This window comes from Sphaerodactylus townsendi, linkage group LG05 (genome assembly GCF_021028975.2).
Source record: "Sphaerodactylus townsendi isolate TG3544 linkage group LG05, MPM_Stown_v2.3, whole genome shotgun sequence".
Classification (NCBI taxonomy): domain Eukaryota; kingdom Metazoa; phylum Chordata; class Lepidosauria; order Squamata; family Sphaerodactylidae; genus Sphaerodactylus; species Sphaerodactylus townsendi.
In genome coordinates this window covers 78817440-78836244 of record NC_059429.1, presented here as the reverse complement: position 1 = coordinate 78836244, position 18805 = coordinate 78817440, and the positions used below count along the sequence as shown (strand labels likewise).

General features: G+C 44.7%; 1 protein-coding gene across 3 annotated transcripts in view; it reads left to right on the top strand.

Annotated features, from left to right (window-relative positions):
* The first annotated feature begins 625 nt into the window (after positions 1–625).
* Positions 626–18805, top strand: part of KIF21B (kinesin family member 21B) — an 82218-nt gene continuing 64038 nt past the window's right edge. For 2 of the 3 annotated variants that reach the window (XM_048496081.1, XM_048496080.1), the window contains exon 1: positions 627–964. In XM_048496081.1, the coding sequence (XP_048352038.1) occupies positions 921–964 (44 nt within the window). In that variant the 5' untranslated portion in view covers positions 627–920. Of the gene's footprint in view, positions 965–18805 lie in introns of all 3 variants that reach the window. The other variant, XR_007244485.1, reaches the window with a different exon arrangement.

Genomic DNA, 18805 nt, shown 5'->3' with positions numbered 1-18805 from the left:
CCAGATCATGATAAAGGGCCTGCACTCCTGCCTGTGACAGAAATCCTAAAACTTGCAAGAGCACAAGAGCGTCTGGACTCCTAGACTCCTAGATGGAAGACCACTTTCTCAGTGGGTTAGTCTGGAGGTTCTCAGGAGGTCCTCCTGTGTGGTGGCAACCAGTTATTGGGGTCCTTTCCAGGGGACCCCTTAGTCTAAGGAAGTTGACCAGCAAGGAAAGGCACCATTTCCCTCCCGTAGCGCACTCCTCACTTTTCATGCCTGAGCCCTGATTACCCTGACCAAGCTGGGCCATCCCTAAAGGGCAATGATAGGCAAACTCGCCTGGAAGTTACCTGCAATGGAATGGATGGAGGTTCTCATTCTAATTGCAGGGGCTGCTGGATAGAGTCAGCGAAAGGGAAGAAACCTGCACGGACTCCGAACGGGACACTATGGAGCGCCCCCCTTCAGAGAGAACCACGCCGCTTTCCAGCTCCCCAGCCCTTTCTCCCACTGTGGCAAATCTAAGTTATCTCTCCTTCCCTCCCCACACCGCCTCCTTTTCCCCGGACCGGTGGGTGGGCCACGCTTTGGCAGTCCCTCCTTCTCTCTCCTTCCCCGCCTCCCCGTTCGCGGCTCGCTTGCAGCCTGCGCTCTCTAGCCCAGTCCCGCTGCTGCCGCGGGGCGGACGGGATGGCGAGTAGTGCTGTGTAGCCTCTCGCAGGCAGGAAGCGCGGGCGGCTGCAGCAGGCAACTCAGCATGCCATCGCTGGCCGCGGGCGGCCCCAGAGCCTCGTGCTCCTAGCTGAGCCCGAGCTTCGCCTTGGCCCTGTCCCCGCAGTGCTCCATGGTGGTTGAAGGGCAGCGCTCTGCTTCGGCGCGGCGAGGCGGTGGCGGCGGCGGAGGAGGAGGAGGAGGAGGAGGAAGAAGAAGAGGGCATGGCCGCCCCGGGGGACAGCTGCAGCGTCAAGGTGGCAGTGAGGTGAGGTCCTGCGGGGGGGGGGGTGGTCCGGGGGGCTGGGGGCGTCTGTCTTGCCCGGGAAAGGATCTTGGTGCAGGTGGGCAGACAAAGCGTGACCCCCAGGGTGGCCCATTCATTGGGGGAGTGGGGGGGGGGGCGACTGCAGGTCTTGCTGGGGCTTTGGAGGGACGCCCGAACGTGCATCTTGGCCAGGAGCGGCGGGTGGAGCGGAGCTGCTCCCCTGCAAGGGTGGCGCGCCGGTGCCTGTGAGGTGGGAGTGCTGCGCGTGCCTGTCTCCTGCAGGGGCGTGTGAGCTCTGCCGGGCGCGTTGGATGTGGCCTCGGATCAGTATTGTTCCTCTTTGTCTCTGCTGCCCCGGGTCACGCAGAGTTGGACTCCGCTCCCCAGTGGCTGGACTCCCCTCTCTCTGTGTCGGTGCTTGTGATCGTAGCAGATACGTCGATGTTTTGGGTCTTCACGGACAAAACCGCCCCATTCTTCTTGCCCTCCCAAGTGTGTCTCTTGTGATCTGGAGCCCTTCTGATGAAGCCCTGGCCTGGCCTATTCTTTTCTACGCCAGGCAGTTTTTCTGCTTTCACCCTTAAGTGCACATGCGAGGAGAGGGTTCTTTCGATGTGTCTTTTGAAGGGATGCAGGGCTGCCCCTCCTTTTTTTCTGACTCGAGCTGAAGCAAGAGAAACAAGGAAATCCTGTATTTCATACATTTGCAGTGCGTTTTGCTGCCTTTCCCCTCAGTCATGTTGGTGTGTGGATGTAGGCACTGTCTCTCCCTATTATTGATATTTCTAATAAGCCCGTCACTGCCAGGCTGCCATGAGGGCCAGCTGCCTTTTATCTCCCTCCGGCAAGATTCTGTTTTCTTTGGCTGTCGCTTCGTTTTTCCGATACCGATGTTTGTGCGCCAGTCTGCCCAGTGCAGGTGTCCTTTGAATGCTATACCATCGTTTAGGGTGGGGTTAGGGCTGAATCGCTATGCAGTGCCTTCTGTGAATGGCGGTGCTGCTTCACACCCACAGCACTCTTATCTGTCCCCTCACCAAATGCAATTACTCCCTGGCCATTTTGTGTGTGTGCAAACCATGTCAAGTGCAAATGGTTTGGAGACACATCACTTCCTTTTCTGTTCACCTGAAGCCAGGCAGTTGCTCCCCATTTCAGGGTCAGGGTGGTGTTCATGCAGAGGCTCACAACCAAAAAGGTTTCTTTGTATTGACTCTTGTCACTGAGGATGCCAGATGTGCATGTTTTGTTTGTGTTTTGAATGATTGGTGATGTGGTTCTGGAAACAGCATCTAGTGGTAACCACTGTGAGCTCTGGCCTATGAACTGCATTTTAGGGTAGGGCTAAGAAAGAGTTGGCTTTGTTTCGGGTGCCGCCTTGGAACCTCAGCGCAGTCTGTCATCCTGCAGGGATAAGCACTCAGTTGATTTGGAGTTTGGAGGGTGAAAAAAAGCTTTGTCCTGTGTCCTGATACCGGCTGAGACTAGAGACTGCTGTTTTGGCAGCATGTCATTTCCACTGTCATGGAGAGAAGCATCTCCTCCATACAGCATGCACATCAGCAGCAGCCATGCTTGAGGGCACTGCTGTGCAGGTTAGTGTCACTTGGGGCTCATAGGACTTTTTTTTTAATTCCAGGAAGAATACCAAAGCAAGTTGCTAAGTCTTGGATGTGAGGTCTTGTCTTGGTTACTCCTTGTTTAGCATGGCATCACTGCCACACAGAATCTTTTTGCAAGGGGAATAAAAGAAGCTGCTGGCTGTGAGGTTACTAGTGTTTTCCATCTACCTGGGTCTCAGCAAAGTGAGACAGTCCACTGGCCTAAAGGTTGTGAAAACAGGGTGATTTTTCCTGGCTTGTGCATTCTCCACCCTGGCTGTTTCAGATTAGATTGGTTTTCTGGGAAGCCCTAAAGAAAGGGAAGGTAGAATTGTAAAAGAGAATTCTGCCATTGCTTTAAAAACAGGAGTCATCTTTGAAGCTATAGGATGCTTCATGACAGTTAGGGATGCAGGAGGCACCTTCCCCACCCCACCCCCATTGTGCAAATGCATTCTATTTGTGCATAAAATAATTAGTTAGAAAATTGATCAAGGATCCAATCCACCAATCACAGTGCTGAATGTTCTCTTCCTTTCCATTCTTAGACTAAAAGGCATAAACAGCCCAAAGAGTGTCTTAAATGTGATATTGGAGTTAAAATAAGTTAGGAGATATTCTTAACAGGATGCATTTTACCCTGCCTAAAGTCAATGATGTCAATATAGTATGTCCAGATTTACACAATAGAAGAACAGAGTTTGGTATCTGATGCAGGATACCTCCTGATACCTCCTGAGAGTAAACCAAGTATGGACTTTATGGAGATAAGCTTAAACATACCTTGTGAAATCTCAGAAGCCAGGGGGATCAGAAAAGGATACCAGAGGATAGGGGGTAGAGAGTCTGTGTTATGTGTAGCTTCTTGAAGAGCTCCTAGAGGAAGGACTGTACACTACACAGATATATTTAAATCTGTTAAATGTGCTTAATTCTGACAGAATAGGAGCACAGAATTGTTCCCTAGTAGGGTATATTGCTAACTCTGCACCATATATATATTTTTTTATTTTGAGCATGTGGTCTGTTGTTTGTGAACTGCAGCTAAGGAAAAATAAGAGAGGAATTATAGTGAGATGAGGAAACCATACAAAGAGGTTTGAGAACTAGCAGTAAAAGTAGACGGTTGGTCTGTGTGTGGTTTGACTGACAGCCTCAGACCCTTCTTTCTGTTTTTCCCTGTACTCATCTGGTGTTTAAAATGTACCTCATGTAAGATGGTATATCACTGAACTTCTGCTTTCAGTGGCGTAGTGCCCAGGGGAAGGGGGGCGTTTTGCACCAGGCGTGCGCCAGGGTTGGGGGTAATTCAGGGGCATGGCAGGGGCACAGGGTACACATGTGCCTTGTGCGCAGTTCCCCCTTGCTACTGCTCTGTATACTATACTGAGTAAATTAGCTGAGTTAAGAAGAAGAAGAAGAAGAAGAAGAGAAGAAGAAGAAGAAGAAGAGAAGAAGAAGAAGAAGAAGAAGAAGAAGAAGAAGAAGAAGAAGAAGAAGAAGAAGAAGAAGAAGAAGAAGAAGAAGAAGAAGAAGAAGAAGAAGAAGAGGAGGAGTTTGGATTTATATCCCCCCTTTCTCTCCTGCAGGAGACTCAAAGGGGCTGACAATCTCCTTGCCCTTCCCCCCTCACAACAAACACCCTGTGAGTTGGGGGGGCTGAGAGAGCTCCGAGAAGATGTGACTAGCCCAAGGTCACCCAGCTGGTGTGTGTGGGAGTGCACAGGCTAATCTGAATTCCCCAGATAAGCCTCCACAGCTCTGGCGACAGAGCTGGGAATCAAACCCGGTTCCTCCAGATTAGATACACGAGCTCTTAACCTCCTACGCCACTTCTGCTCCTACGCCACTGCTGTTAAGTAGAAGCTTCTTTTTCTTCTGACAATGAATTGGATGGGTAGATAAATGGGCTATCTAAAGAGCTAGAAGCCAACACATTTCATGTTGGGGAGGCGGGATTCATTCTTCTTACTTCTGTAATGGGAAATGTGGAAAGCAGAATAGCTCAGAACATGTTCTGGGGATTAGAAATCTTGTGTAATTTCCCCTATATTTCCAAAAGTTCTGAGGCCAATTTCTGGTGGAGCCTTGAGTTTTCGGGTGCCTCTTTCCTTTCTCTCTTACTGCACGGAGAAAATAACAAGTGAATTAGAGATTTCCCTTATCCAGGGATCTGCTCATCCTCCCTTTCAATCTAGCATGCATTTTAATAGCTTTAATTCGATTCATATTTTAGACACCAAGAATGAATTATGTGGTGGGATTGCTGTAAAGTGAGGAATTACTGGTTACAAATACATGAGCAGGCCACTCAGATTGTTGGGCTACAATTTACATTTCAGTGTGTCATATATTTGATGAGTCCTGCTCTTTCCAAGAATGAGATACCAAAAAGGTATGAGCATTTATTTTTTTATCTAGTGGCGGCAGCCAGAATTGTTCTTGCTCGTTTATGGAAATCGAATAAATTACCAACATTGGAGGAACGGAGGGAAAAAATGGAGTACTTGTCTGTTATGGATCGAATGGCGCATTTGTTGAGAAAATGGTCTTATGAGAGTTACCAAGACAAATGGGAACCTTGGATTGAATTCATTAAAAGTGAATAAGTGATAAATTTGATAAAGTGATAAATTTACACTTATAGAATATTAACAATTAAATTTCTTAAAATAACATTTTTTGGAAGCTGTTTGAAGATATGTGGTCTCATATTTAATAAAGAATTGTAAATAATGGTTATTCAAGGGGCATTTAGTATACTATCTGGATATATTAGGGTTATGTACTGTATAAATTTAGAATAATGTATTTAGTATGTTGGTGGTTATGATTGCTGTTTTGGGTTGAGTATGATAGAAACTGCAATTTATTTACAAGGGGTGTAGTTAATAGAAATTGTTTCTGTATAGCGTTATTTTAAATATTGTTCCAGGTGATGTTAGTCATATTGGGATTTGTTTTTGAATGTAATATGCGTTTGTTAAGTACAAATAGTTATTTTTGGTTTCTATGATTGGAAATGGTAATATTGTTATTGAATGCAATTGTTATCGATTGGTAGAGTTGGTTGAGAGGAATAAAACGGGCCAAACACATTTTGGGAACAGGACCTGTGTAACATTCCCCCCCCCCCCAAAAAAACCCCTCAGTTTATATACCGTCCGACACCAGTTATACTTGGCCTGTGAGGAATCTACCATTGTCCTATCCTAACTAGATATGTATCACTTCATTCAGTGGTCTTCACCCCATGTGTGCTGTGGAACTCTGTAGAACTGCCACTCTTCTCCTGCTTTTGGGGGGCCTGTTACTGGTGCACATGAGCACAAGAGGATGGTCAACAGCCTCCTCCTGCCTTTGTTTGTACTCATGCTGAGATAAGCAGCAGAAGGATGAGGTTAGGTCACTCAGTGGAGAAAAGCTTTCCTTACCAGCACAGGCAGATTCAGAGGTCCTCCTCCCCACCTTCCATGTCAGCCCTGTTTTCCGCCTCTTTCCTTGCTTAACCCAGGCATCACCCACACTTGCCTTTCAAGCCTCCACTGATCTACACATGTACTTGTTGCCCCCCCTTTACTCATATTTCACATATGGGAAGGGACTCCACAGTACAGTCATGGGAGAGGAGCATAAGAAAACTGAGGGTGATTGGCGGGGGGGGTGGGGGGGGCAGGCGAGGCAGTGTGAGAGAAAGAAGTCAGTGTGCTTAGCTGTGTGTAACTTTTTAAAAGATACTACAGTGTATTGCTGCTTGATCCTCAGACTTATTGGAAGCATCCTTTAACTTGTTTTTGTCAATGAATTTAATCAACATATTTTGTATGGTCCCAAGGTCATTCAGGGAAATGCTGAATGCAAATAGGTCTCAGGTCTGGTCACTGAGGCCTGCTATCTGATAATTTAATTTCAGTTTGAACTTGATTTGCCTTTTGTGTAAAAAATCACCATTTCTAAGTAACAGGGTGAAACAGTGATTGGAGAGTTGACCTAGTACTGGTGAGACGTGGGTTCAAATCCCCATTCAGCTTGGGTGACCTTGGACTAATATTCGCTCTCAGCATAATCTCCATCACAGGGTTATTGTTTGTGAGGATGAAATAGAGGAAGGGAGAGTTGGAAGGGTGTGATAAAAATGTACTAGATAGATTTGTCTGTAGCTAGTTGCTTCTCAGTTTTAATGTTCATAGCTCTTTGATTCAGAATTGCATATATGGCACTGTATCAAATAGTTTATGGCATTTCTCATGCCCTGAAAACCAATTATCTTTTCAAAAACAAATGTCAGATTAGTCACAAGCAGAGGCATATCTAGGGGAAATGGAACCCGGGGTAAAATCTGAGTTTTCTGTCCACCCACCAGCTACATTTTCCCTAGATTTTGCCCCAGGCTTCATTTTCCTTAGATACACCTACCTGCCAGCTAGCCTGGGTCCCACAGGGAGCTGGCGGGGGCGGGTTGCTGGCTCACGGGGCCGGGGGGTGACCCTGGTGGTTGGCTGCTACCAAGTGAGAGGCCTGTGGGCGGTGCTGCTGCTGGCCTCAGGGTGGTGGAGGAGAGGTGGTGAGGAGGTGATACCTGGGACTGTAGTAGTAGGCAGGCGGAGGTGGGGCAGTCGCTGCGGCGGCTCCGGCCATAAGCGAGGCCAGGCCGCTCTGCCAGCTCAGGTAGCTGCAGTACAAGTCCCACAGCCATTGGTGAACCTGCCAAGAATACTGCCCGGGGGGGGGGGGCGCTACAGCAGGCATGCACTACAGCAGGCACAGCCCAGGCTAGTAGGGGGCACGTGATTTTCCACCCTCCATGTGACCAGATGGCGGCTGCCTGGGGACATATCACCCCATATGTCCCCATGGGCGGCACGCCCCTGGTCACAAGGCAGCGCAGTGTGCAGCCCCTGCCCAGGAGAATGGGACTATACCCCTCACCAGTCATTTATTGTGTGCTGTGGCAAGTGATTGATAAGTACCGTCTCTTCGGGGGTGGGGGTTAGCCTGCAACCTTGTGCTGTGCATGCCTGGTCGGGCAGAAGGTTGCCTTCCCTGGCATGCGCTTCTTTTCCCACATCTGTAATTATCCTTTTAACATTTGTTCTACTGCTTTTTAGCCTGTCACTGCAATTACACTTAGTTTAAACAGAGCATGTCATGCAAGCAGAAGTTATGGCTGTTAATCTACAAAACAGACAGTAAAAGAGGATAGAGCTGTTCATTGGCTATAATTTGGTATCACTACATACCTTTCAGCCAGATGTCCAATGGCTTTCATTGCACTATTTTTATGGCGTTCGACATCTTTTTCTCCCTCTGTGTGCTTACAGATAAAAACGCTTGTGTGTTACCCCATTATCTGTCAGGTTTATTTAGATGACTGTCTAACCCTCTTCTCATGATAACAAAAAAATAACTACCTTGGTTTTCAGGTTATTATAGTGATTTGTAGGCACACACAGAGATCCCTTTAGAAGACCTTAGTCTTCAAAATTAGAAAGAATGTAAGTATTTATTCCTTGGTGTGTTGCTTTTGTTGGTGCAACAATATTTGAAAAGAAGTTTCTTCCCTATATCATTCTAAGTGTTATTTGTTCATGTTGGCTATAGAAATGGTGATTTCACGCATAGTCTATTTCCTATGGAGGACAATATAGTGTAGGGTATGACATTTAAAGCTGCAGAACTGAGTAGATGTTAAAGGAAAATGGCTGGTTTTAACTTTTTTCCCATTCTGCTGCTGTAGTGAGTGTTTAAAAAAAACCCGTGACCATTCATACCCAGCTCCTTGCTTTGCAATCATATACATGTGTGTTGTAACCATCAGACAGTGGCGTGGCTCAGATATTTAAGTGCTGGCAGATACTGTTGGTTGATGAAACTTCCAGGCTACAATCAAGACTGCAGCCAGAAAAAGGGTTACATGACCCTGGCTAGACTCAAAATCATATTTATATTATAGGCCATGAATGGTTTTGAAAGCTGATTTGCTTAGATTCATTTGCACATACTTAATTCAGTTTAAGTCTGACTAATGTCAGATCCAGATCAAACTCAGGCATCAGAGGGCAATTTCTGAAAATACTGAATGTCTGCACAGCATTTGGGACCAATTTAATGAAACCTGTTTTAAGTCCGATGTTAATTTAACTCTATTCAGCTTTGAAGGTGGAAATAATTTTAGAGTACCAAAATTCAGACTCTGTCTGCTGTCAAAGTGGCTTTGCAAGAGATAAACTGATTACAGTAGTTTGTGGGTTTCCTGCTTGTGTACTGAGCAAGCAGGCTGTGATCAGAAATGACCCACACCCAGTGTTGCATGTTCTGTGGTTTCATCTCCCAAGGGTTCTGATCCCTTCTGGGTGGCTAGTGTCTCTCTAAATACTTCTGCCTCTCGTGGGTTGGTTGTGCGGGGTCACTGAGTGCACCAGTTGGAGCTACCTATAACTTTCCCCAGAGTCCATATAGTCCTAGGAGGTAAAGTGGCTCTGCAATAGACAGTGTAATGCCACTGCATGATTGTTTGAGAATCAGAGTTGGTGTTTGTGAATCTCGTTCAGAACAATCAGGCAGAAGAATAATTTTCTAACCCAAGCTATTATGTGAGAACTCGTATCAAACTGCCAACAAAGTGTGTTTTCAAGAAAGAATGACTTAAGAACTTAAGTTGGCCTTCATTGAGCATTTCCTGTAGTGTCTGAGAGTTTGTAAGTACTGAGAAGGGGCCAGGAAGTGGTGCTTGTGAAACTAGGGAAGGAAGCAGATTTCAAGTTTATTTAAACCCCTCCAGCTCCCAGACCTCAGCCACTTTTGTAAACATTCTTGCTATGACATGTCATACTCTGGATCTCCAAAGAGACCTGACTTCTACTGCTGTTGTTCCCTTTTCCATGTGGCCAGTGGCCTGTCACTGCAGTGACAGTGGCCACTGGCAAATAGTTTGCTTTCATCTTGAGCTGGTTTTGTTAGGTACTGTTCTTAAATGATAATTTCCAGTTGCAATTTGGCTGGGTGTCAAGTTGATGGGTTGATGAGTCATACAAAGGAACTAGAGTTTACCCGCACTGTCGCTCCCCCCCCCCCCCATGCCACTAGTCTTTATTCTGATGTCATACAGAAACAGGAAGACATTGCAGGATAATTTTAGCAGGTATCCTTGGGGAGGGGGAGGAGATAATGTTTTGGAGTATCTTTTTTGAGCTGGAAAAAAACTAATTTTTCAACAGAGGTGACCATTGTTTTACAGGATAAGAGTTGTTGCTGTCCATCCAGCATTAGGGATGTAAAAGTTCAGAAAGGGGAAGGGGAATCAATTTCCCCCCAAAATACTTTCTCTATGAAACTACTACAAAATATGTCATCTTTTGAAATGAGGGTGCTTCTTTTTAAGATAAGGTTTTACTTGCTCAAAGTGTGTTGCATGAAATTTTTTATCTAAGTTTGTCTTCAGATTTGATAATGGCAAGTGGGGACTTGGAAGGACTTGCAGGGGGCATTTCATTTTCCACTTTTATCCCTCCCCCGCAGTTTTCTCTTTCCCTTCTCTGGCACCCTCATAGCCTCTCTCCTTTTTGCCGCTTCCTTTTTTTCCTTCCCACCTACCCATCAGCCAAACTACTTTTATCTGTGCCCCCTCTTCAGTTTTCCTTCCACCTCTATTTCTAGCAGCCTCTCCCCAGGAATGATCTGGCCTAGTTGCATGCTGGATGCTAGTATAGGGCCAGTCCACATGCCACAGTGGCTACTATTAGTGCCAGGCCAAGTGGCAGTGGCCACTGCTAGCACTGATCTGGGCTGAACCTAGTGACAAAGTGCAGGGGCGTAGCTAGGGAAAATGGAGCCCAGGGCAGACTCCAAGTTTTCCACACACACCCCCATGGGCCCCTGCGCCACACCCCCCCCCACACCCCCCACTTACCTTAGCCAGTGGCAGGGCAGGGGTGCACGCAGCCCAGCAGTGGCCTCTGCCAAGTCTGGCAGGGGTGGGGCGAGGGGGGAAGGAGGAGGGTGTGGGGGTGATTTTCCACCCCACATGACCCCAGCAGTATCTGGCTGGGGCGCCTGTCCCCACCCCGCCCCGTGTTAGCTACGCCACTGACACAGTGGCCACTGCTTATGCCATGCCAGACCAAGTGGTATAGTGGCCAAACCTGGGATCATTGGTGGGGTGGCTACTACTGCTGAGCCAGGCTCTGTGTAAAGTGGCTACTGCCAAGCCTGATTCCTTCTTTCCTTCCACCTACCAGCCAATTTACATTTTCCATGTCTTCAATGTTTCATTCTTTCCTACCCTGGACAGCTTCTCCCTGAGAAAAGTCTGACTCGGGGGTATGGCAGAGTGGCCGGCTTCAGTTGCTTGGTGGCTGGAGCTGAGCTGGACCAGGCTGGGCCAAGTTGTGCAGAGGCTACCACCACTGGGCCAATCTGAGTTGTTTGGGTAGTGAATTTCCAGTAGTCACAAATGGGCCTGTTCCTTAGGAAGTTCTCCTCCATTCGGGGGATATTAGAGTGGGTAGGGGAGGTCTTTTCTAGGGCTGTTTAGTCCCCCAAGTCCACTCCTGCTTCCCTCCAGCATAGCTGAAACCAAGACTTGGCAGTGTCACTGTGGTTCTCTAGCAATCTGCAGCAGCAACTGAGAATTCCATGGGTGTTCTTTTATTCAATTTGTACGTGTTGGTTCTACTATTCTGGGGAGTTTTAGCCTCCCAATTTTTAATTATTATTATTTTTATTTCAGATTTGTCTGCAACCTTTACCCCAGTTCCATTTTGCACCTTTGTTGATCATATCCTCATTGGTGCAGTGTGGAAATATATATATTGATTATATTTTCTATGTATACTGTAAGCATATAAAACATAGCTTCGTTTATTGCTTAAATGTGAATAATTTTGGCAGCAATTACTATGCTGTAATGTGTTCAATAATACATTAAAGAGTTCAGTGTTTTCAGTGTTAGAAGTTGACGATATTCTAGAAGTCCTATTGTCAACGTATAAGGCTGTTTCTGTCCAAAGAATACACTTTAATTTACAACATTTGTTTTCTGATTTCAACTTTAACTTGTTCCTGTCTGATTGTAAAAACTAAGGCACATGTTAAGCTAGCATCGTGTGCATCGGCTTACCCTCTCTGTCAAGAATTGGCTATATTCGCAATTTTGCTTATAGCAGATTTAAAGCATTTATACTTTTTAATTCCATAAAATGTTGATAGCTCAATTTTATATGCAAAGTTTGTTAAAGCAGTAAATAAGTTTAGGTTTGACATGGAAATAAATATTGCATATTTCACTTTCCTCAGCATTTCTGGGTCTCCTCCCCTCACATCAAAAAAAGCTCCCGAAAAAACACTTGTTTCTCATGGTTTCAAAATTACTAAAAATGGGAATGTCCAGTCCAGTATCCTGGATTGTTCTAGGTCAGAAAATTAAGTATCAGGAAGCACTTAATGTGACTTATAACCCCATCCAAGTGGCCAGGAGGCCAGCTGTGACCTCACCACCCCATCGCTCCCATAGAGACTTCCCGGAGGTGTGGGGAGGCTTGTAAAGGAAAAACCATGCCCACTGCCGAGAAACCACTATGGGGCTTAATAGACTTATACCACCTTTTTCGTAGCTTATGTCTCAGGCGCTGCTCGCCAGCGTAAGGTGGAGAATGGCTGGGAGGAAGCTGACTATCGTCAGCTCCTCCCCCGGCTTGTCCCCATGGCTGGGGCGCTGGAATGCTAGTGTGGTGTCACCCCAGTCCTGGGGAGGGTCACGATGGCTGCACACTGGTGGATTCGCTCTTCGTTCTTCTGCCAGAGCAAGTTCCCCAATGAAGGCAAACATCCCACTCCCATTGGTGGTCTCTCCCTCCTTTAGATGGGGCCATCAAAGTAGAGAATAGCCTGATTATAAAACACTGTATCTTGTATTAACAGAATTCCTGTTTTGCATAAATATTTCAGATATTTACAGTGTATTAAAGACTCATGTGTGAAAACACTAGATGTATTGAAGGTACATATGTGAAAACACTCTCAAAACTGGAACTGAGCAAGAATAAGGCAGAAGTAAACAGAGGAATCAGATTGGTGCTAAGAAGTTAGCAGTCATTGTACTGAACAATCTGCCCTCAACTAGTAGTTTCCAATAAAAGTCAAATTGAACCCTGTCAGTGCATATGCACGGTATGGGCAAGATTGCTGGATACATGAGGGCCAGAAATTCCTAGTGCCTTGAACCACCTTATGGAACTCACTTTGATACAAAATTCCGCCAGCATTATTACAGTGACACGGTATCCTGAAGAAGCCACATCATGTGAAAGGAAAGAGTCAGTGTTAACATCCTGTCAATGTTAACAGCCGTGATGTGGGAACTATTTTGTCTTATCTTCTTTCTATGATGATTGATGTTGTAGCACTTGAAGGTCCAAAATCAAGTGGTTGGGGGCAATTGCTCAAGTTTTTCACATGGAATTGTACTAGTCCAAGATTAGAAGTGCTAATTGATTGGGAAAAGGAGGTCAGTCCAATTTATGTGACATCAGGGTTTTAAATGTTACTGCAGAAAAATGGCTTTCCCATCAATGCTATATGTGCAGGAATGATGCACATATTCTTGAGGTGAATCACCTTGTCTTTGCTTTGGGCGGCTTGTTACTCCCTCGTCCACAAAGCTGTAGCTTGTAATCCCCGAAGCTCAATCGGCCCTGCCAAGGAGGTAATGCTGTCTAATATTTATCCCCCAGGAATGGGTTTGAATATTGCTGTTAGCTAATTATTGACACAAAGGAGGCCTTTCTGCGCTTCTGGAAGGGTTGATTTATGTTCATTTGGCACCACTGACTCTTTTAGTGCAAGAAAGACACGGTACAAACTGGCAAAAGACCTCCTTTTTGTACACTATCAGAGCAATCCTAAACAGGTGTACTCAGAATCCTACTCAAATCTACTCAATAATACTTACTCCCAGGAAAGTATTGTTCTGATACAATGCTTGAGCTATTTCCCCTCATGCTATTTCCCCAACAGCAATCACTTCCTCATAGTTGGTATTAGCCCCTATATGGAAAAGAGTCAAGTACCCAAGTATCCATATTGTCCCTGACATCCCCACCACCATTACTGCCATTACCAGTTCCTGAGTAGTTTCTGAGGTACAATTTTTATTGAGGAATGGCATGGATGAAAGATTTAAACTCCCCTCTTTTCCTGTGTCATGGCCTGATCTAAGTTAGGGGCTCTCTATAGCTGCTTTTGAACATCAAACAAAACCTTGAGAGACCAAGTCATGGATCTCCCACTTGACATCATGTCTCTTCACACATTATGGAATTCACAGGATTGGTCTGGGTTACACACCATTTTCCTAATGTGAAATGAACTTCAGGGGACACTAGCCTTTTGAGGAAACCCATGAGTGAATACATAGTTTCACCCAATGGACCAAATATGAATCAGGCTCCTCATGCTTGGGAATTGAGAAGAACCTGCAAATCACATATGACAGTTATATAGGACACAGGGTGGGAACCCTTGACCTAACCTGTGTACTCCTTAATGTGTGAAGAGACCTAAAGTTGGGTAATGTTACATGTGATATCACCTTTCAGAAATTTCAACCTTTGTTCCCTCTTCCCCCATTCATGGTTGTGACTTGAAGATAAATGCACCCAGCAGCTGTCATTTGGAAATGCCACAGTGTTCACTGGTGGAGAACATCCTTCCAAGGATCCTTCCACTGATTTAGGATTAGTTTGCAAATTGCAGGGGCTGGAAGGTACCTGTTAGACTTCTGTTCTAATCCCTGATATTGAGACAGATGACAACAGATTGTACGCTGAAGAAGACAGCAAAAGATTATCTATATGCCTGCTCTATAGCTGGAGCTAGTGGAAGTTTTATCCTGCTGTTCTTATTATTTTAAGGGTCTCAGTCATGTGTAAGCACAATTTGACCATTCCATTCTTTTATTATTGTTTATATTTCAAACTTTTTAAGGGGAGGACAGTTTTTTAACTATTACTCTTACCACCCTGACGTGAGCTACCAGTCTGATTGCCTCAAGATAGTCTTCAAGATACACATGTTTGCCTGGCCACAACCACTACACTGCCAGACATTTGGAGATTATCCATTGTTGTAATCATTCGCTATTCCCAGTGTTCCACGAATGCACTTTTTTCTCAGCCTTTTCCACTATGCAAGTGAGCCTATCCGTTCTTTTTGATAAAGACAGCACAGTAGGCTGGGGGTGGATTGCCCTACTGGTAGCCAAAGGGTTGTGAGTCATATCTGAAGAGCATGAGCTCTAGTCAAGAGCGTTATGAGGTCAGTCCCTGATTGTGCCTGTGCTTCAGACAGTTCTGTTTTTCTTCGTACTCAATCTTGCTTCAAGGGCTCCGAACACGTGAGGCAAATGAAAGGACTGGATTGTTGACAATGATAGTTCTCTTCTCTGCATTATTCCACTGTTTTAGAATATTTCCTGTGTCACAACTGTGTGGAGCTTCAAAGCTTTTGTGCTCTTAATGTACCAAAGGGCCGTATGAAAGGTCATATTCTGCAGTTACTGGGGGTCATACTACACATTGTGTAGGATATTCTGGATGGTTCTTCTGTTATTTACTATAACATTAAATAGCGGTTGTGCAACCACCACCACCACCACCCCACATTTGGATTGGCATTCTAGCATTGGAGTGAGAGGAGGTTATCCCCCCCCCCTTCCCCCAAACTGTTTCTTTGATAGAAATCAAGCCCTGGAACTGTTATTATGTTCTGTGGCAGCAATTTTTAAATTGTCAATGGTCAGTTTTACACTTTCTAGTGCTAGATGAGACCACATTGAGAATACTGAAGGCTTTTCCCAGAGCAAAAAGTTGCAAATGTTAAATTAAAAAACCCCACTCTTCCCATCTTCTTATGTAGCTATGGAATGCATGTGAGGAAGATAATAGAAAAATATTGATTGGTTTGCATGCCTTATGAATTGCTGGGCATGGAACATGCACAAACCTAACAGCATTTTCCTGCTTCTTCTTTCACTCCATGCATTCAGTACACCTTTAACGGAGATTAGAAAGAGCTGAATTTTAATTTGGAACCCTTTCGAGAAGCCAGTGCCTGCAAATATCATGCAGGTGAGCAGTAGCAGTTTGTAATATAGAAGAGTTTATAGTCTGCTATTCTAGAGGTTTGCCATCTTCTGGAATGAGGGCTGTCCTTTCTAATAAGGAACAGTGTAAACCCCAAAGTCTGCTGATGCTGTTGATGCCTCAGAAAATACAACCAAGTTGAGAATGCAGCTGGTCTGGAGCTCCTGAATGTTTCTCTTGTGTTGATAAGCTGAGAAAAGCGGGTAGTTCTGCTGTGAGGCACAGTAATGAAGACTATAGTTTCTGCCAGATGACATGCATAGCAAATGGCATCACTGAACATTGAGTCTTCAACAAGGAGTTTAAGTTGCTTCTTACCGGGTTTGTTTGAGGATTAGTATTGTGCTGCTGCTTCCAAGTAAATGGCAGCAAGCTTCACTGAGATGGTCTGTCTTTCTAGTGCATTTTTTATCCTGCCCTACTTCTTACACCAGGGTAGCATATATGCTTCTCTCTTCCCTACTTTATCCTCCCAACAAGATAGGTTAGGCTGAGAGAGAGACTGACCCAATAGCTGAATGGGGATTTGTACCTTGGTCCCTTGGATTCTCTAATACTCTAACCACTGTAAAACACTGTCCATCAACTCATGTAGTTGCTTCAGCAGGTTCTGAGAACCATCACTAGATCTTTGTATGTAGGTAGTGACAGTGGTCAGAACTGAGGCTTACTGGCTAAGGATGGTTGTACTGTTGTTGTTTTTTAGAAGAAAAATTTCGACCCAATAACTCATGCCACGTGTCCAGGTTGATTACTGTAATATGCTGTAAGGCTGATGACTATAATATACTATAATTCTGAACCTTATCCAGAATTGGTTCATAATGGAACAACCAGATTATTTATAGTTACTGGCCACTTGGGCTATATTATGTCACTATATTATGCTACTTCCCTCCCCTTCTCCCCAGGGTGGGTGGACCATGACCAGATGATGAGCTCCATTCTCTTCCTCTCTCCCCTCCCTCCACTTCCCCCTCCCCCCAGTGGGGGTGGACTACAACCAGATAACAGCCCCCTTTCCTTTCCCCTCTTCCTGTTCTACCCTTCCCCACAGGGTGGGTGGGCCGCAACTAGATGATGGGCTCTCTCCCTCTCCCTCCTTTTCCTTGCTGAGTGGATGGGCTCATGACCAGATGATGGCCCCCCTCCCCCTTCCTACCCTTTCTCCTAGAGTAGAAGGCCATGACAAGATGATGGGCTACTAGAACATTCCTGGTCCAATTTCATGTACCTTTAAGCTCCAAAATGTTTTGGATCCAGAGTACCTAGCCTGTTCCCATATAAACCTACTTATATGTTAGGCTATGCCACAGAGGGCTTTTTGGATGGTCCTCTATCATCACAAAGACAGCAGGGATAGTGACTGCAGCCCTTAGAATTGTAGTACAGTCTCGCATAGGAGGTCCATTTCATACCGTCTCTTCTGGCATATAGATGCCAGGTAAAGTGGTGCTTTTTAGGAGCAACATATACAATGTACATGTGGTGGCTATTTTAGTGCTGTGGTCATTATTTTATATACTAAGATGCTTAGTCTTATGCTTGTATTTTTCAAACAGAAGATATTTTAGTTTGATGTTTTCTCCCTTGAGGATTTTTATAAAAGGTAGAATCAAAAGATTTGAATTAATAAATATTAGAGCTCCTCAGGCAAGATGGTGGCTCTCATTTTTAGCTCCCTTCAGTAATGTTGTCAGGGCCATCACAAGGATAACTGAGGTAATATATGAGATGTGCTGTGAATCCTCCAGTGCGTGAAATCTAAAATAGTACCAGTATGAGAACCAGGTACAGAAATGTTTTATGTGCAGAAAAAGGAATTGATTCAAGCGTCTCAGTATACACTCTTGTAGTCAACAGGAGAGAAGGCTTTTCCCCAAGCAGTATTTGGGGTTGTAGAGAGCTAATAAGCCTGCCTGTTTATTGCTAGCTCTTCCTGCATGGTTCATCTGACCCTCTGGGCTCTGAGGGAATATCCCTTACTAGAAGCTGTCAAAATATTCTGCTGTTATTACATGAAATAGAGGACAGACTTGGGATGTGGTATGTACAGTGCGGAGTTTACATGTAAATCTATCCCAGATGCGCTCTCTTGGGAGGTGTGAATGAGGAGACGGTGCTGTGAACAATGGGCAGTTTCTCTTCAACATTAACATGCACTTCTCTTGCAGTCACAGACTTGTGTAAAGTTAATCTCATGATGCTAGAGGGATTTTTACCAGGCTTAGTTTGGTTATACCCCCAGTACAGCAGATGCTTTATTTACAGGTTGGAATGGATTTAAATTACTTATTTATTTACTTAATTTATAGCCCTTGTTTCTCACTGAGGCTCAAGGTGGATTCCAATATATATATATTTAAAAAACCGTGCGATTAGACTGCATAAGACATCCAGTAAACAGTGCATTAAGACTGTGATTACAGAATTAGGAATCCTTGAAGACAGAAAATTGTATAAAACATGAGATATCATAAACACAGCAGAATGTGGATTACAAATGTCAAAAAGACAGTACATTGTAAGCAAGATGATACAATAAATATTGTAGCAGGCTGCAGTCCTATTTTCTTCTAAAAGCGCTATCCAGGGTGTTGGATTATATTGCAGTTTTAATGCTTTTGTAAAAGTACCTTCCTGAATGTTTCTGATTTGCACATTCTGTGGAATGATAGAAGTATGGAAGCTTTGTTGGTATATTTTCAGCCTCGCTTCTCAGCCTTTGTTGGTAACATCCAGTCCCTTGAACTGTACCCAGTAACAGATCAGTAATCAGTTGAGTGACTGCAGAATGGTTGTGATTTGTATGCTTTGCCTAACTCCAAATAACAACTGAGCCGCAGCGTTTTGTTCTAAATGAATTTTCCAGGTTGATTTTAAGAGTAGACCTCTAATTTTGGGGATCCTAATCCTATTGCACTGTTTGTTGGATGTTTCATGCTAAATGTTGCAAAACACAGAAACTACAGTTTTTTTAAAAAAATAAAATAAAATTTAACAAAACCTGCTGCAAAATCTAAAAGAAATGTACATTTGAGCAAAACAAGCAGAACCACCACCCAATGCTGCTCACACAAAGACATACAAAATTCAGGCCA